The following is a 16,647-nucleotide window of genomic DNA, read 5'->3' as shown; positions in this document are numbered from 1 at the left end:
CGACGATCCGATGATCCGGGTGCAACCCGAAGAGTTCATCGCGGAATCTGACGCTTGTGTTGATCGAACTCGAGGTAGGAACTTGGACTGAGGCCAGACTTGGGCGCTGTCACCTGAATGGTGTTCCTGAGGCCCCCACCGGCGCTAGGCTCGTTCCAATCCTCGGAGCTTTTCCCCTCTCGTCTCTCGCACTTCTTTGGACTTTCACGTTCAGACTTCTCCTCTTCCCACCCCACTGCTCGAGCTAAGCTTAGCGAGCCATTCTTCCCCGACCATGAATCAAGCCAGACTCTTCCTCTCCGTGGCGAATCTGGGCTTCACGCCGACAGAAAGAGGCGTCACCATGGCTTGCAATTCCATCCACAAGCCCTCTGGGGTCTGGGGATAAGTCCATATAAACACTTTGCTGCTACTCGCTGAAGTTTGAATATCTCAACAGGTCAAGGTACTTGTCACTTCAGCCAGTGTACCCTTATGCGGCTCTGTGCTCGCTCGGGCACTGTCCGACTGTCCGTTGACTCCGTCTATGCCGCTCCACTTATAACAAATGGAGCATCCAAGGACCCTCGCTTGTGTTTACGCTTTTACGGCGAGTCGTCCACTCAAGACTCTGGATTCAGGAACCTAGAGAGTCGATCACTATCACAAAAATCAAAGACTGCCGGATTTCACCCGGATAGTTGAATGCTCATGGCCCCTCTTCTTATCCTCCTCGAGACACCGAACCCTTGCCGGCTGGACTGTCCGCGGCACTGCCATCTTCCAGGGAAGCCAGGCAGGCGCTAAGCACAATTGCACATCTTACTGATATCATGGCTCCTGGACATTGGTCCATGGGTCGCCACTAGTCAGGCTAATTCCACTGAGGCTCAGATGGACCGGTTGGTGCAATTTCCCAAGGGATTAGTAGCAAGCATATATTACCCATCGCCCTTCCCCCCAGTGTAAATTCTCTCGCCAGCCCTTCCTTTCGTTGTAGAGGCCGTACAAGCAGACGTTTGTCTGCGTCCTTTCATTGTCGAGATTCTCGTCCACTGGCTCTAGCCAGCAGTCATTCATTCAACAATGGCCAAACTACTTACCTTCGTTTCCGCCCTTTCAGGGCTTGCTTCTCTTGCCTCTGCTTTCCACGCAGACGCTAAGTCCAACATCGCCGTCTACTACGGCCAGGGTGCCAACCAACCTCGCCTTGCCGAGTTCTGTGCGGACACATCGTACGATATCATCAACATCGGATTCATCGATAGCTTCCCAGAGCAGCACCCTGAGACTGGATGGCCCGGAAGCAACTTCGGTAACCAGTGCTGGGGCGATGTCTACCAAGTCGATGGCGTTGATACCGCCCTGTACTCACACTGCCTCAACTTCGAGGATGATATCCGCCAATGTCAGAGCGCCGGCAAGAAGGTCTTTCTGTCCCTGGGTGGTGCCGGTACCAACTACTGGTTCGACACCATCGAGGCCTCGACCAAGCTAGCCGAGTTTCTCTGGGGAGCGTTTGGCCCAGTCACCGACGACTGGACGGCCGCCGATGGGCCTCGTCCTTTTGGTACCGCTGTCGTTGATGGTTTTGACTTTGACATCGAGCACCATGGTAGCTTTGGTGAGTCGTCTATCTGGCAAGCAACCATGTTGACTATGTTCTGACTGCCGCAGGCTACGCCGACATGATCAAGCACTTCCGAACGCTCTATGAGCAGGACACCTCCAAGACCTACTACATCTCCGCCGCTCCTCAGTGCGCTATCCCCGACGAACAGCTTAGTGTTGCCATCAGGGACGCTCCCATCGACTTCGTTTGGGTTCAGTTCTATAACACACCCAGCTGCGCCGCTAGCAACTACGCGTTGGGAACCACTGGTTTCAACTTTGACGAGTGGGTCGACGTTATCAAGGCCGGTGCCAACCCCAACGCAAAGCTCTATGTCGGTCTGCCCGCCAGTCTGCTTGCTGCCAATCTCGGCTACTATCTGTCTCCGGTAGAGGTGCAGCCATTGGTGAAGGAGTACATGGACAAGTATCCTGACACCTTCGGAGGTGTCATGCTGTGGGAAGCTACGGAGGCACGTAACAACTTCAACTATCAGGAGAAGATCAGGGCGATCCTGTTTGACGCTGATTCCAACCACTACCCCACTACCACCGTGCCTACGCCTACTCCTACTCCTACGCCGACTAGCACCACAACCTCTACTACTTCTACCCCCACTCCTTCCTCTTCTACCATTGAGATCTCGACCCCCACACCAACGCCGACTCCCTCCGAGAGCAGCACTACTTCCTCAACCTCGGTGTCCAGCACGTCCACCCCTGTGGTGTCCGAGACCCCCTCTCCGTCCAGCACACCCGCTGCCTCAGAAACCAGCACCACTCCCTCGGCGATTCCTTCTGACTCTAGCACTTCCGTCTCCTCGAGCACTCCTGCTGTTTCTGCCACTAGCTCCGCGGTCACTTCAAGCACCTTGACTCCTTCGGAAACTCCCTCTGCATCAAGCACCCCCATTGTTTCTGAGTCTAGCACCCACGCTTCCACAAGCACCCCAGTCATCCCTAGACCTAGCTCAGCCGGTTCTTCAAGCACGTCTGTGACCAGCTCTTCTGTCCCATCAAGTGCTCCCGTCATCTCAGAGACTCCTACGCCCTCTGTGACCCCCTCTGGCTCCAGCACTTCCGTGTCCTCAACCAGCACTGACTGCGAAGAAGAGTCTTCCACGGCGACTGGCATTCGCACTTCCTCCAGCGTCTCGGAGTCTCCCTCAGCCAGCACCCCGGTTGTCTCCCCCTCGACCACCAAGACCGTGACTGTTTTCCCTACCCCTGGCTCCTCCACGTCTGAGACCTCTACCACGTCAACCTCCAGTGTCTCCACAAGCAAGCCTTTGATTCCGACTACCTCGGCGTCTAGCTCCAGCACTAGCGCTGCGACTCCCACCCCGGTCACCCCAGGTGTGCCTACCAGCAGCATTGGATCGGACGAGTCCTCCACGACCAGCACTTCTGAGGCTGAGCCCACCAGCAATGGATCCGACGAGTCCGCCACGACCAGCACCTCTGATGCTGAGCCCACCAACACTGGATCTGGATCTGTTACCGCCCAGCCCAGCACTACCGAGCCAGCTACGACCACGACTCTCATTGTGACCTCGTACACGAGCATCTGCCCGACTGGATTCACTACCATCACGACCACCATCACCTCGACCTACTGCCCGGGTACGGCCTCTGCTACTGCCACTGCTTCCATCACCGACGCTCCTGGCTCTGGCTCTGGTTCCGGCTCCAGCCCTGCTCAGCCCACCACCACCGCTGATATCCCCGAAGGCTGGACAACCACCGTCACCGTCTGCACCGTCTGCGCTGCCACCCCGACAACCGTCACCCTCACTCTCCCTCCTGCGAGCAGCACCGGAGAGTCCACCCCTGCGCAGCCCACGGGCGAGGTCCCGTCTGGCAATGGCTCCGGCTCTGGTTCCGGTTCTGGTGAAGGCGAGTACACCACTAGCACCATTATCAACGCCGGAACAACCACCACGGTCGTCGTCCTCCCCGCCCCCACCGATGTTTCTGGCTCGGGCGGGACTGAGGTCCCTGCCCCCAGCTCCGGTGAAGGCTACACAACCATCATCGAGTCCGGCTCCGGCTCCGGCTCCGCGACCACCAGCAAGCCCCTGATTGGCGGCGGTGCCGGTGCCTACACCCCCTACCCCTACCCCTCTTCCACCTTCCACGTCATCCCCTCGGCATCCGCCCCCGTCCCCATTCCTTCGGGCGTTGACGCCACGGGTACCCAGGGCAGCGTCCCCGCCCCTCCCACCTTCACTGGCGCGGCGGCTCGCTCCGGCGTGGCCAAGGGTGTCTCTGCCCTCGTGGCCCTTGCACTCTCCATGCTTGTTGTTATGTAAATTACCCTATCCTATCCTCGATAGATAGGTTCTTCCCTTCTTGATGATTGATGCTGTGCGCGTGCGCTTCCATGTTATGGCAGAGTGTACCGTGCCAGTGTCGTTTATATATGACCTTTGATGTAATGTCTTATTACTGGAGAAGTACCCGTTTGGTGGATGGATTTGTCCTATAGATACAGTCCAATATGCATGTGTATGTACTTCTCCTAGCCGGGTTCCACCATGTATTTATTTCCTATGAGCAACTGAGATGATTATTCTATATTCCTGGTTTGTTACTATTGCTTTGTCCAAAACTAAATTCAGACACTAGGTGTGGTTGAACCATGGTCTGGGGATGATCGGCCAAGCGAGCACTGTAAGTTTATCCAATAGCGTGTGCGATTTTCTTGGGAACTATGAAGCTTATTCCTTGGCTTTCTTCCACCCAGTTTACTATCACAGTACACTATGGCTACCTTGCAGCATTCATTGGTGCTACTTAGCTATTCTTACTGATCTGGCTTCAACAAAAAACGGCTCCTCCCCCCACATTCGTACCTGATATCTTCACCTTACCTAGAATGGTATGGTGCTTACATCGACAGCTCAGCCGCACCTCTGCAGCCTCCAGTGGCAGGTGCAGGCTTAGCCAACAAATAAATTCCCCCAGCTCGTATTAGTTTTATCCATGGACCAAACTCGTAAGAAATCCAGACCGCGTGCGATGCGATGCCACGCCCAGCGATAACACCATGGCTCAGAACCATAGCCGTTTCGCTACTCGCGACCCTAGCCGAAGCCAAATACCCATTTTCCTCAGAAGGACCTAAAGCAACGCTCCGCAACGAAAACACCGTCTCGTTCGACCCGCTCGGTGTCGCAGCCGTCCTGCACAACCCGCGCGCAGCCGCAAGCGCCGCAAAGCTCTACGTCCAGTTCGACAATGACACGTTCCACTGGCCGCATATGTCCATGGTCGGCGGAACGCTGCCCGCGATTCAGATGCTCGTGGAGTACGTGACCTCGGGGCTTCCGTCAAAGTCGCTGGAGGCGCCGATCAAAATGTGTGCAAAGTATATCAGTATGATTCCCGTGCGCTCGGATTTCGTGTTCCGCGAGTTGCCGCTGGATTTCAGTAATGGGTGGCTGGGTGGGTTGATATCGTTTCGGGGTGGGGAGTTGAATCCCGGAAACGACTTTATGGTTGTTTATATTGGTGATGAGGAGGTTGCTGGTGGTGATGGTATGGCGAAGGCTAGGCGCAAGCGGTTGGCGGCTGATCCTGGTTTGGGTTGGTGGATGGCCGCGCGGTTGACGCTGTATATCTTGATTTTGATCAACGGGGCCATGATTCTCGCTGCAATGTTGATCGGGATTTTGGCTGCAGATATCTGGGCCTTCACGCTTTTCTTCCTATACGGGAGTCATTGGATTGCCTCGGCGCTCATCACGTTCCTGCCTATGGTGCATGTTTCAACGCCGCCAATCGACCAGGAAACGAGCCCACGGTATGCCGCTTACGAGCGCCCTGAAGGAGGCACGGTGATCTTCAAAGGTCCCAAGAAGAATATGGAAGCGTGGGCGCGAACGACGTGGAAATACGAACCCTCAACGCTGCAGTCATTCTTGCACTGGTGCTTCATGATAACCGGTGCTCTGGCGGCTTTCTCCTCCGTCGCGTGCATGGTCAATATGCATGGATACTTGCAGCTGGCGTTTCTAGCTGTATTAGTGTATGCAACAGTAGCAGAAATCATTGCGACGAAAATTTCGCGGTGGCTTCAGACCAAAGCGAAGGGCGGTGTTCCGCATGCTTTGCTCACGGATCGAGAGAAACGAACGGAGAGTATTATTGACGCGACGATTGCGATTCAGCCGGCTTGCCGGCTTGAGGGGTTCGATTGGATAGGCATGGGACTGCTGCCGAATATGCCGGCCTTCAGGGCAATGCAGCCGGCCCTGGCCGAGATAAATGCTTTCCAGCGGAAGGTTGAGAAGGACGGCCATAGTGGAACGGACGTCGGTGATTTGAGGGCGCAGATGGAGATATACTATGATGAGTACCGGAGGAGGGCGAGTGAGATGGCTGTGGAGGGACAAGAGGGAGAAGAGGCGAAGCTGGCTGCGAGGAGGGCGACAGATGGATTGGCTGGTAGGCTGGTTGAGCAGATGCGGAGTTCTGGGAATGAGTGGATTGCAACCATAACCGGAAAGACCATCGCCAGTGAGAACAGCAACATTCCGAAGCGGGAATAAAGGATGTTGACAGTCCGCTGAACTGAGCGTTGAGGAAGAGGAGGTGAGAAAACAAGAAGGTGCAATGTTGCCCTTACAATCCCAAAGGGTGCAGCCGGCAAGTGGATTATAGCCAAGGCAGAAGAGACTTAAAACATGCTATGGGAGCTGCCGTTTGGGAGGAAAGATGAGAGAAACCTTAATCATGATTGATCTCCAATGTTCTCCAGGGCTTGAGAGTGGTATATCTGTATATATGCTATGTTACGACAATGTAATGTGTTTACGCAATGGGAACTAAAAGCGAACCGCCTCAGGTCCAGAAAGAGAGTAAAGTAGGATCGAAGAGAACCAATCAAGTTCAGTCCCCAATCCTTCTCAGCAAACATCCATAAAGCTCAATCCAATCCATGCCGTCCAAGCCCTTAGCATCATCACGAATCCTCCCCACAGCATTAGGAAAGGATAGATCCAGATAAACCGCACAGCAGCATATCAGCGGCAACCAGAACCTATTGTACGAGCTGACGAGCGTTGTCGCTGTGTAGACTTCACGTAGTGCCTTCTCCTGGCATGACCGAGCGAAGGATTTATCGTCTATCAGGAGATCGATTGACTTTGACCATGGTGCCAGTCTCACCCGGTACTCATGTGATAATAACAGCAGTGCAGAGTTATAGCTTTCGGGGTCGACCAGGTTCGCTAGCAGGGCGAAGTCCTTCATCGCAGCGATAGTCTCTGTATCGGTGCAACAGACCTCAAGGACGCACCATGGCCGTTGCAGAATAACCAGCAGCGACTCTAATGCCGAACCCCCTCCAACCACGCAGTGTTTCTCGTACGTTGCCGCATTGATCAGGAACCACGGAAGGTGGTCAAGATTGATCCTGCTGGCCTTGATCGGTAGCATCGGTTGACCGCGGGGCACTGACGCTGGCACATGCAGCGAAGCCAGCTCGGCGACATCTTTGTCTTGTAGATCCGTGTAAACGGGGAGGGTCTTGCAGACCCGTGCAGCAGTCTTGCTCAGCTTGGCGAATAGAGCTGCATCACGTCTGATTCTCTCGAAACTCGGCGGTAGGGGTGCGCAGGAGTAGATGGCGAACGTTTGGGGACCGAATCGAACGCCCCCGCCATGGTCGAGCGCGGCACAGATGCTCTCACTGGCGGCGTTTACCATGAATCGGACGGACGAGTGTAGGGCCTCAGCGCGAGTCGAGGTTTATGATCAGTAGCTGAACATGACGAGATCGAGGAATCTCAACTACTTGGAAGTAAAAGAGTTGAAGAGAGTCAGAGAGATGACGGAGAATGAGGCGGCGGGGCGCAGTAAGTCAGGCGATCGCTTCGAGCACTACGCTATGTGGATAGGTCAGGCCTAACCCTAAATGGCAAGGCCTACTAAGACCCGACTGGCTACTGTACAAACACAATTTAACATCTCCCACTCTCAGAAATCATATACAGAGTTCAAAACTCTGTCGGTGTAATTCCCCTTTACCTTTGGCACATCCTCCGGCCACCCAGCCCGAATTTGCTCCAGTACGCCCCACGACTGCTCCCCGTCAACATCATATGCCGGCTTCTTAGTAAAGCCTGTAGTGTTCACAGACACCAGCAGATACGGATGCTCCGTATACGATGCATTTGCCGAGATGTGTGCCATTTCCAGACCAGACGGGTAGAACGCCGCAGTGCGCCCAACGACAGGTATGAGGGTGTACGCGCCACTGTTGATAGCGTACACTGACGCCGCAGCCATATTTACCTCTGCTGCTTCCCATGCCTCCGCTCCAACGGCTCCATAGTCAGGCATGTATGGGAAAGCGCCGATGTGGATAGCTTCAGCTTGGGCTTGCATGGGGTAGGTCATTGACGGGTGGAAATGTCTGTTTGAACACCCAAACTGTCAGTGTATATCATTGTCAAAGGGTACATAGGCAAATACGTACTCCCAGCACTCCAACAATCCGATCCTTCCGAATGGTGTATCCACAACTTGCAGTTGGTCAATTGTCCCATCACTCCAAATATCTCGTTCCCCACCCGATGGACGCAACTTGTGTCTGTGGATCAGCACCTCGCCTACAGGGTCGATGAGTGCTTGCGCCATGTAGACATAGTCTCCTTCGCGCTCGGAGTACGCCAGGGCAACATAGACCGCGTTCCGTTTCGCGGCTGCAACGAGTCTGTTCCAGTTGCTGTCACCGCGGGTGATGGAGTTGGCGACGTATTGCTTTGCCCACTTTTTAATCCATGCTGCGTCGTTGCCGCGGGGGTAGCTATGGTCGAGAGCTCGTGTTAGTGTCTGAGAGAAACATTGGTACTGAGAGACAGGGACGTACCCCGGGAACCAGAGCTCAGGAAAAGCAACGAGGTTGGCGCCTTCACTTGCGGCGCGCTCGATGTAGCTCACGCCCAGGGTGGTCGTGGTGTTGATGTCCACGCCATGATATTCTCGGCTGAGGATGGGCTCGGACCAGAGGGCCGGAGGAGCACGAATGAGAGCAGCTTTAAGGATTGGTGAAGTAGTGTTGAGTAGGATGGCGGTGACGCTGGCCACGAGGCAGAGAAGACTGAGAAGCTGCCGGCGCATTCTGCTTGTATTTCCTGCTCGAAGTGCTTGAGGACAGTCGATTTGAGTAGAAAGAATGTTTATATATTTCCTCTAGCGCTGTACACAGCTCTCATATTGCCATACTTAGGTATAGGCCGATATCACATCACGATTCCCATATCATGACTTAGCTATCTCCACTGCTGCTGATAATAGATAGGCAAATGTCATCGGCAACGCAGTACCGCTAGAACGGTTGTCCGTTCAAGGCCTTACAAAAAGCTCTTTCCGCTATGAGATCATATGGTCTTGGTCATCTTCCCAGATAAGGTAGGTATTGCATATAGAAACATTCAAGAGCAACCTTGGAGTACGTAACGATCCGAATTTCTGCGTATATCTCTTATCTGCTGCTTACCAGAGACTCGAGGGCAGTTTCCTGCCTTGACTCGGGATCTCAAAGCAAAGCCCGGAGACGGGGTGGAGACCGGATACATCCCGAGGATGGAGTAAGGACTGTTGAGAGGCTCAGAATCAGATGACAGTCTTGAAGTGATAAGTCGAAATTCATTCCTGATTTTGCTACCCTCGGTATCCCTCTGCCCCTCCCAGCCTACCGAAACACGCTGATTCTTGCCGCTGGAGGCTTCTGGCTATCTCGCATGCCAGCCATGATAGGATGAATGACCATGTTATGCTTCAGTTGTCAAAACTATAGTCTCCAAGTATGGAGGGAGGAATGGACTGATCAAGGCTAATTTGTGGGAAAGCCTTTTGACTAGCAATGACAGAATCCCATCGAGGAACCCTTTTCCTAATTGAATCCCACATTTCGAGCCGGAAGTCGTACGCATGCCGCAACCTCACAGCCACTGGGGTGCATTCAGACCTATTGGTGTTGTCCATGGTCCAACATCATGTCTTTCTAGGGCCAAGCTGTGTGGACCATGCGCACACTGCATGTCGGACATGTACTCAGGCCAAGCCTGAGGCACCCTTGAAACAGACGGTCTGAAAGCAGGCACGTCTAAGCATTTGAATCGACTTGACTGCTGCTGAAAAGGAAGTGACCGGCTGCAAACTCTTGGCGTTCGTTTTCGAAGACAGCTGCAGCATCACGGGCTCTGCCCCTCAGTTTCTCAACTCATTTATCATGGCCAACCTCGCCGAGCTCCCCACAGAACTTCTTGACGAGATCCGTTTTGATGATGATCTATTAGATAGGGACATCATAAGCCTCTCCTGCGTCTGTAAAAGATTCCGACAGCTCTGTGTCCCGTCGATCTTCGGCAGCGTCAGCTTCTCATGTTCGAGATTTGGCCTCGAAAACCTCCGCGAATGGACCAACTCAGAACTCCGTCATCATGCAATGTTCTTCGCTTACTGGATACCGCCATTTCTAGATCCAGAAGCCCTGACGCTCGAAAATTTCACCTTCACTTTCCCTGCCGAATTTGAGGATGCCAGTGGTACCAGCCGAACCCGGGAAGAATGGCACGATATTTTCCGCAAGCACGAAGAAGATCTTCACGTCATTACTAAAAACGGCACAGATGTTACCATTCTCTCGTCTGCCCTGAAAGCCCTACCAAACGAAGGGAGCGTCAGATTCGACTTCCGTAATGAGATCCAGGACCACCGCGGAAACATCCAAAAGATTTCGCATCGGATACAAGACAGTTCGGCCCTCAAACCTCAAGCTTATGCTCACCATCTTCCTGCTATAGCGTCCGCTCTTTCACAGGCGAGAGCGGCAAGCCAGCACTTCGTCTCTCTCCGTCTCGTCGGCATGTCCGTGGTAGGCGGCGAAGGTGATTGGCCATCCTCAAAAGAAACACGCGAGATGCTCAGGCAATCGCTCAAGCAGATGTTCGAAGATGCTGACACGGTCATACTCTCCCGGAGCCGCACTGCTCTACGCCTGTGCAAGTCGTATCCGTTACAAATTCGCGATGTCCAGATCGAGAATATGAGTGTTCTACCCTCTCACGTCGAGGAGTTCCTGTCTACTAATGTGGCAACGCTGCATCGGATTGGAATATTCAATCTTTATAGTTTGTGGTCGCCCACGAGCGATATACAGAATATTACAGCACGAGATGTCCTTAGACTGCTAAATACAACGCTCTACCGGAAATTGGGAGTTCGCTGGGAGTTTGAGCCCAAGGACGGGCTTGTTTCGAGAATGGTGCGTATTACTTAGGTACTTTTGAGATTGAGATAGGAAGCGGGAAAGAAAGAAAGTATTTCCAATTCACGGGTTTGCAGAGTTTTGGAACCGCATCATACCCTGAGGCGCCAGGCTCTATGGGCTCAGAGAATTTCTACACACAATGCCGAGTAAGGCACACTCATTCAATCTATCCAGGCAAATACCTTAACTTAACAAGGTATCATCATGTGGAGCATCATCTTATATCGCTTCACCTTGGTTTAGTTTTTATGTATGGCTCAAAACCACTTACCTCAATGCTAGTATCAGCACAGCCTGTACACAACGAGACGTTTCTGTAATGTTCTGACACCTTCATCAAGTTATCAAGAATGCATATTGCTCAGTACCACAGAGAGTAGTGATTTGAGTAACCGTTAGAAGAGGCCTCAATCTCTTGTATCTGGATCAGCCCTCGACCATTTAAGTCATGACCAGAAGACTAAGGTGCCTAGAAACAGGCCAAAGAGTAGTTCTTGCCACTTGACTTCTCTTATGCCTTGTATCATGGTATGAATGTGATGAATTTTCTATAGGCAACCTATTTCCATAGAGCATTGTTTATCATCCCCGTCTGGTTGCTATCTTCTTTCCAGGAGTGTTTCTGTTTCAATTCCACTTTTCAGTGCAGGGCTTTGCCTTTGAAGCTAGTTTTCTATGTGAACTGGAATGGGAATATGCCATCCAGAAATGACATTAAGCTTGCCTGTACAGCTCGTTGAGGTCTTTATGACTCACCAGAATAAAGATCAGCTGGGGTATTCAAGGTCCAAGGCTTATCTTTGAGATTCCCAACTGAGACACACACCCGTAACTAGACCTAGAGAGCCTTTTTTTTCCCTGCGTCTAACATCAAGCATCCCTACTGAGTGCCTTCCTTGCTTCTGAATTCTCCTCCAGTAACACTCCACCATCTCACTCCTTCAACCCTTCCAATACTCCAAAGCCCCAACCAACATGGCAATTTTCGCAGAGCTCCCCACCGAGCTCCTCGACATCATCTTTGGTGACCCTCAGGTATGCAGGGAAGACACTTGCAATCTGTACCGCGTTTGTAGGCGATCCCGGCAGCTCTGCGCACCAGTTTTCTTCCAGCACGTCAATTTTACTTTCTCTGAACATGGCCTCAGACACCTCAGGGCGTTCACCGAGTCAGGATCTTGCCATTATGCTGTTCAGCTCACATATCGAATACCGTTTCTTCTCAACCTGGAAGCTTTGCATCTTGCAGGTGATTCCTTGGCCAGGCTCGTTACCTTCCACGATGGAATTTTCCGTTCTACCAAGAATATACGCAAGATGCTTCGAAACGACTATAACCGCACGCAGGAGATCATCCATAGCGAGAGGGACTTTGACGTTTTATTTTCCGCTTTGAAGAATCTACCTAGTCTAAGCATCCTGCGCTTCGAATTACATAACAAAGTTTGGGGCCAACGCGGATACATCTACAAAGAAGACAGCGGTTAGTTATCGAGAGTCGCAACTTACGCTCACCATCTCCCCGTTGTTGACCGCGCCATTTCACTGGCAAGAGTAGCTGGTCGCCGCTTCGATTCATTCCAGTTTGAGAATATCTCCGAGATAGAGGGTGAAAGCACGAGGCCAACTCCGAGAGACTCATACAAAGCTCTACAAGTAGCTCTCAGACGGATGTTCACACATACCGACACTGTCAAAATCATCCGAAGTAACATGGTCCTGCAACTCTGTGCTTGGTACCCTCTGCATATTTGCAACCTCGACATCCAAGACGTGACCATTGACTTGGATCTACTCCGCATGTTTCTGTGTCGTAATCTCGTCGCAACATTACGTCGGATCGGGGTGCAGAACCTACAGGTCACGGATGGGTCTGTGGAAGTTGTGGAAGTCGATTTGCGGTATATGCTCGACTTGTTGAACATTTCGCTTTGGAATCTCTCAAGCGGTAACTGGAGGGTTGGAACAGAGGGGGCTGTCTAGAGCGTGGTGCGGTGACAAGAAGGAAGAGAAAAGAGGAAGCAAAATCTTGACTCGGCTGGTCTAGGAAGGACATCTACGGAATGGGCTCTGATAGCTTGGAATCTACTCTTGTTCAACTTGAAAAGATAAGGCGCGGCCGGAGGCTCTTAATCATTGTCCTGGATCTTACTCTGAAGTATATGGCTGGTGTATGTCTTCGAGTAAGACCCTCGTTTGGGCTCTCAGTGGTATCATTCGCCACGACCGAACTAGGACCTGAGAGATATTGTATTAGTCTGATTTGCATATGACCATTACGTCTATGAACCAGTCCTCTGTATGATACTTACACAGAGTGGTAAGATCAAGTAACTGCCCAGATCACATTCACTGGACAGGACAAGCTCAGCCAAGACGGGCGGGACGAACCGACTACCGTAAATTAACCAGATGGAAGTAAAAGCCCAGGTAGGCCATGGTTTAACCACAACAATAAACTGCTGCCGGAGAATATTCCATAAAACGATGCCTACGGCTCACTTTCACATGCAAGTCCTCAAGAGCCACAGCATCCGGGAGTCCCTTAGAGTTAGCGAGGGTTTCCGACTCCTGAGTCCCTGGCCGCTGAGACAGACCCACCTCTAGCACCTAGCAGAAGCTTAGACTCCCCTCCCCCTGTCCTATTGTTTTAGCCCAGTGGACCCCCCTCTCAATGGCAAATTGGCAAATGGCAATATGGCAATAGCAGCGACAAGCCGGCAGCCCCTCAACCCCGAGAATCCGTAATCTAAAGCCGCTGTTAGCCCGTGGAATTACTCCGGCTCATCCTGACTTTTCCAACTTTCTCTGTTCCGTTCCTACAAACTCATCAATCATCATCCACTCGCAAAAATGGGCTTTCGCGACTTCATCACCGGCTTGATCGAGGATAAGCTCGAGGGCGGCACTTCGTCCCAGCAACAGCAACAGCAGCAACAGTACCAACCCCAACCCGAGAGTTCCGGCTACGGTGCCGAGCCTGGCTACAACAACGGCTACGCCGCGCCCTCCGGCCCTCCCAGCTCAGCGCCCCAAGTCCCATACCCCTGGGTCGCGCGATGGGACGAACGCAGCCAGCGCTACTACTACCTGAATGAGTTGACTGGAGTGACGAGCTGGGAGGTTCCGTCTGCCACCCCATCGTACGGCAGTGCCGGGTATGGAGGTGGGCATGGTGCGCCGCCGCAGCAGCAGGGGGGTTATTATGGCGCTCCTGCTCCTGCTCCTGAGAGGGGGTACTATGGTGGCGGGGCACCGCAAGGAGGGTATTATGAGCAGCAGCAGTACGAGCAGCAGCCGCAGAAGGAAGGGCATGGGGGGATGATTGCTGGTGCGGCGGCTGGTGCGGCTGTCGGTATTGTTGGTGGAGCGATTGCGATGCATGAGGCTGAGGAGCTTGGTATGTTTTTGTGCTGTTTTGAAGATCCTTGGGCTGGACTGACAAACTCCATTGTAGGCGACGACATCCACCGCGAAGAAGACAAGATCGAGCAGAATGTGGAAAATTTCCCGGAGAATGCGGCGCGGTGGACCGGTGAAGCGGTACGTGATTGAAACTCATTGGCTGGTCAATTTACGGAAAGGATCTGACTGTTTTCTGAATATAGGTCGGCGAAGTTGAGGAGATCCCCGACAAGATTGAAGATAAATTCGACGACGCAGTCCAGGACGTCGAGGACTTCCCCGAGAACGCCGCCGAATGGACTGGCGAGAAGGTCGGCGAGGTTGAGCAGTTCGGGGACAACATTGAGGACGGTTTCGATAATGCGGTCGATGATGTTGAGCAGTTTGGGGATAACATGGAGAATGCGTATGATGAGGGGAAGGAGGAGGCGTATGAGGATGATTATTGATGAATGATGGCGGAGATAGCGAGGTTGACAGTGTGTATATATCGGGCGCGTTTGAAGTCTTGGCGATAGAGAAAACAGTTGAGGGCAAATAGATATTTAAATGGTCTGACAAGGCCAGTATCTCGATGATCAACGCTCTAGAGCTGTCCGAAGTAGGTTATTTGTCCCACGGTCCGGGGTAGATAGACATTTCCCCGCACGTGGCCGGACCTCGGTTGGAGACCCAACCATCAACCATCACCAAGGTTTATATATACGAACCCTGCACCGGCTTTGGGCTTCGCGGGCACTCATAAGATCCAACCAAGTTGTAACACAATGCCAGCACAGCTATCACTCGCAGGCCTCCGCGTTGTTGAGTTGGCCGGTCTAGCCCCCGGTTTGTCTTGCCACTTCAAAATGATGGTTCAAGCACTGACACCCTGTAGGCCCCTTCGCCGGCCTCCTACTCGCGGACTATGGTGCATCCGTGCTGCGCATAGACCGTCCAAATTCCGTCAGCGCGGACCAGCTCACCCGTGGCAAGAGCTCCATTACGCTTGATCTGCGAGACACTGCGTCTCACAAACTCCTGCTCGACCTGCTATCGAAGGCCGATGTCCTGATTGACCCCTTCCGCCCGGGCGTCCTGGAGCGTCTCGGCCTGTCGCCGAAGGATGTGCTGTTGAAGCGAAACCCGCGGCTGATCGTTGCCCGAATGACGGGGTTTCGACGGGACGGCAAGTATAAGGATATGGCTGGCCATGATATTAACTACATTGCTGTATCTGGCGTGCTGTCTATGCTCGGGCGCGCGGGCGAGAGGCCGTATGCACCCGGGAATATCCTTGGTGATTTTGCTGGCGGGGGGGCTGTTTGTTTCCAGGGCATCTTGCTAGCATTACTGTCCCGCGTGACGACCGGACGGGGTCAAGTCGTTGAAGCCAACATGGTTGACGGCTCCGCGTACCTAGCGACAATGCCGCGGTTGGGTCTGCAGACGCCCCTCTGGGATGGGCCCCGAGGGACGAACATGCTTGATGGTGGAAGTCCGTTCTACGATACATACGAGACCAAAGATGCGGGGAAGTACTTTTCCGTCGGCGCGTTGGAGCCACAGTTCTATGCCGCCCTGATCAAGGGGTTAGGGTTCCAAAAAGGAGAATTACCGTCACGCGAAGACCGTAGCAACTGGCCTGCGCTTCGAGAGACATTCACGAAGCGGTTCAAGGAAAAGACACGTGCAGAATGGGAGGCCGTATTTGACGGAACGGATGCGTGTGCGACACCGGTCCTGGAACAGTCTGAGTTGCAGGAGGCCGGCTTTGAGCAGCGGCCGATCGTGCACTTGTCCTATACACCGGCCCGACCGATCGCGGCCGACGATGGCGCTTGGACCGGGGGGATTCTTAAACCGGGGACTGGGGGTAAAGAGACGTTGAAGACATGGTTTGGATGGGAAGAGGATCGGGATTATGATACGAGGAAGGATGGGGCTTTGGTATGGACTGGCGGCAAGTCCAAATTGTAACATATACCCAAGTAGTCCGTCGTTGTTGCAGCTTGAAGCTCCAAAATTAAAGGAATGTAACTGACGATTCCGGTTCGGTGCACGATGCCGCAAACGACGGATCCACGATCGAACCACGGTCCGAGTGAGACAATGGAGCAGAGCCCCCTTTACCCGTTGTCTCATGGACATCATCACCAGACAAAGCTACCAAGTCGATGATGATTGTCCCCAGCCGGAGAATAATACACAAATGGCAGTCACGAAGACCTGCTCAGCTGAAGAGGATGTCTCAGATTGCAGTCAGCCACGCGATGGAAGTAACGGTTGAAAAAGGGTTGCAATTCCCAGCGCTAAATCCGGAACTTGGACTCGATGTAACTCAACACATGCTGGACTTGCGGGGACTGATTCGCTTCTCTCCTTGAACC

At 53.0% G+C, this 16,647-nt stretch overlaps 7 protein-coding genes across 7 annotated transcripts; 6 read left to right on the top strand and 1 right to left on the bottom strand.

Annotated features, from left to right (window-relative positions):
- Positions 1-952: 952 nt before the first annotated feature.
- chiA1 (class III chitinase ChiA1) lies at positions 953-4,285 on the top strand. The gene is made up of 2 exons (XM_073725005.1): positions 953-1,603; positions 1,657-4,285. Exons 1-2 carry the CDS (start codon positions 1,066-1,068, stop codon positions 3,900-3,902), a joined length of 2,784 nt encoding a protein of 927 aa, XP_073582208.1. The 5' UTR covers positions 953-1,065; the 3' UTR covers positions 3,903-4,285.
- A 294-nt stretch (positions 4,286-4,579) lies between these two features.
- Positions 4,580-6,313, top strand: BDW74DRAFT_40777 (uncharacterized protein). Its single transcript, XM_073732712.1, has one exon. It carries the CDS (start codon positions 4,617-4,619, stop codon positions 6,141-6,143), a length of 1,527 nt encoding a protein of 508 aa, XP_073582207.1. The 5' UTR covers positions 4,580-4,616; the 3' UTR covers positions 6,144-6,313.
- Positions 6,314-6,483: 170 nt separating this feature from the next.
- On the bottom strand, positions 6,484-8,718 carry BDW74DRAFT_179894 (carbon-nitrogen hydrolase; the record flags this gene model as incomplete). Its single annotated transcript, XM_073729581.1, has 4 exons — positions 6,484-7,326; positions 7,624-8,011; positions 8,075-8,404; positions 8,468-8,718. The coding sequence occupies 4 exons, from the start codon at positions 8,716-8,718 to the stop codon at positions 6,484-6,486; spliced, it is 1,812 nt and encodes a 603-aa protein (XP_073582206.1).
- An 811-nt stretch (positions 8,719-9,529) lies between these two features.
- Positions 9,530-11,215, top strand: BDW74DRAFT_156460 (uncharacterized protein). The gene has a single exon (XM_073725004.1). The coding sequence runs from the start codon at positions 9,833-9,835 to the stop codon at positions 10,880-10,882; it is 1,050 nt and encodes a 349-aa protein (XP_073582205.1). The 5' UTR covers positions 9,530-9,832; the 3' UTR covers positions 10,883-11,215.
- Positions 11,216-11,848: 633 nt separating this feature from the next.
- Positions 11,849-12,856, top strand: BDW74DRAFT_179892 (uncharacterized protein; the record flags this gene model as incomplete). Its single annotated transcript, XM_073729580.1, has 2 exons — positions 11,849-12,356; positions 12,432-12,856. 2 exons carry the CDS (start codon positions 11,849-11,851, stop codon positions 12,854-12,856), a joined length of 933 nt encoding a protein of 310 aa, XP_073582204.1.
- Positions 12,857-13,603: 747 nt separating this feature from the next.
- On the top strand, positions 13,604-15,076 carry BDW74DRAFT_40748 (uncharacterized protein). Its single transcript, XM_073732711.1, has 3 exons — positions 13,604-14,273; positions 14,331-14,416; positions 14,482-15,076. The coding sequence occupies exons 1-3, from the start codon at positions 13,727-13,729 to the stop codon at positions 14,725-14,727; spliced, it is 879 nt and encodes a 292-aa protein (XP_073582203.1). The 5' UTR covers positions 13,604-13,726; the 3' UTR covers positions 14,728-15,076.
- On the top strand, positions 14,861-16,336 carry BDW74DRAFT_40739 (CaiB/BaiF CoA transferase family protein). Its single transcript, XM_073732710.1, has 2 exons — positions 14,861-15,106; positions 15,156-16,336. The coding sequence occupies exons 1-2, from the start codon at positions 15,046-15,048 to the stop codon at positions 16,235-16,237; spliced, it is 1,143 nt and encodes a 380-aa protein (XP_073582202.1). The 5' UTR covers positions 14,861-15,045; the 3' UTR covers positions 16,238-16,336.
- The last annotated feature ends 311 nt before the right edge of the window (positions 16,337-16,647 follow it).

The sequence above is a fragment of the Aspergillus multicolor genome (assembly GCF_047715735.1).
Source record: "Aspergillus multicolor strain CBS 133.54 unplaced genomic scaffold BDW74scaffold_19, whole genome shotgun sequence".
NCBI classification, from domain to species: domain Eukaryota; kingdom Fungi; phylum Ascomycota; class Eurotiomycetes; order Eurotiales; family Aspergillaceae; genus Aspergillus; species Aspergillus multicolor.
This window is presented reverse-complemented; position numbering and strand designations above follow the sequence as displayed.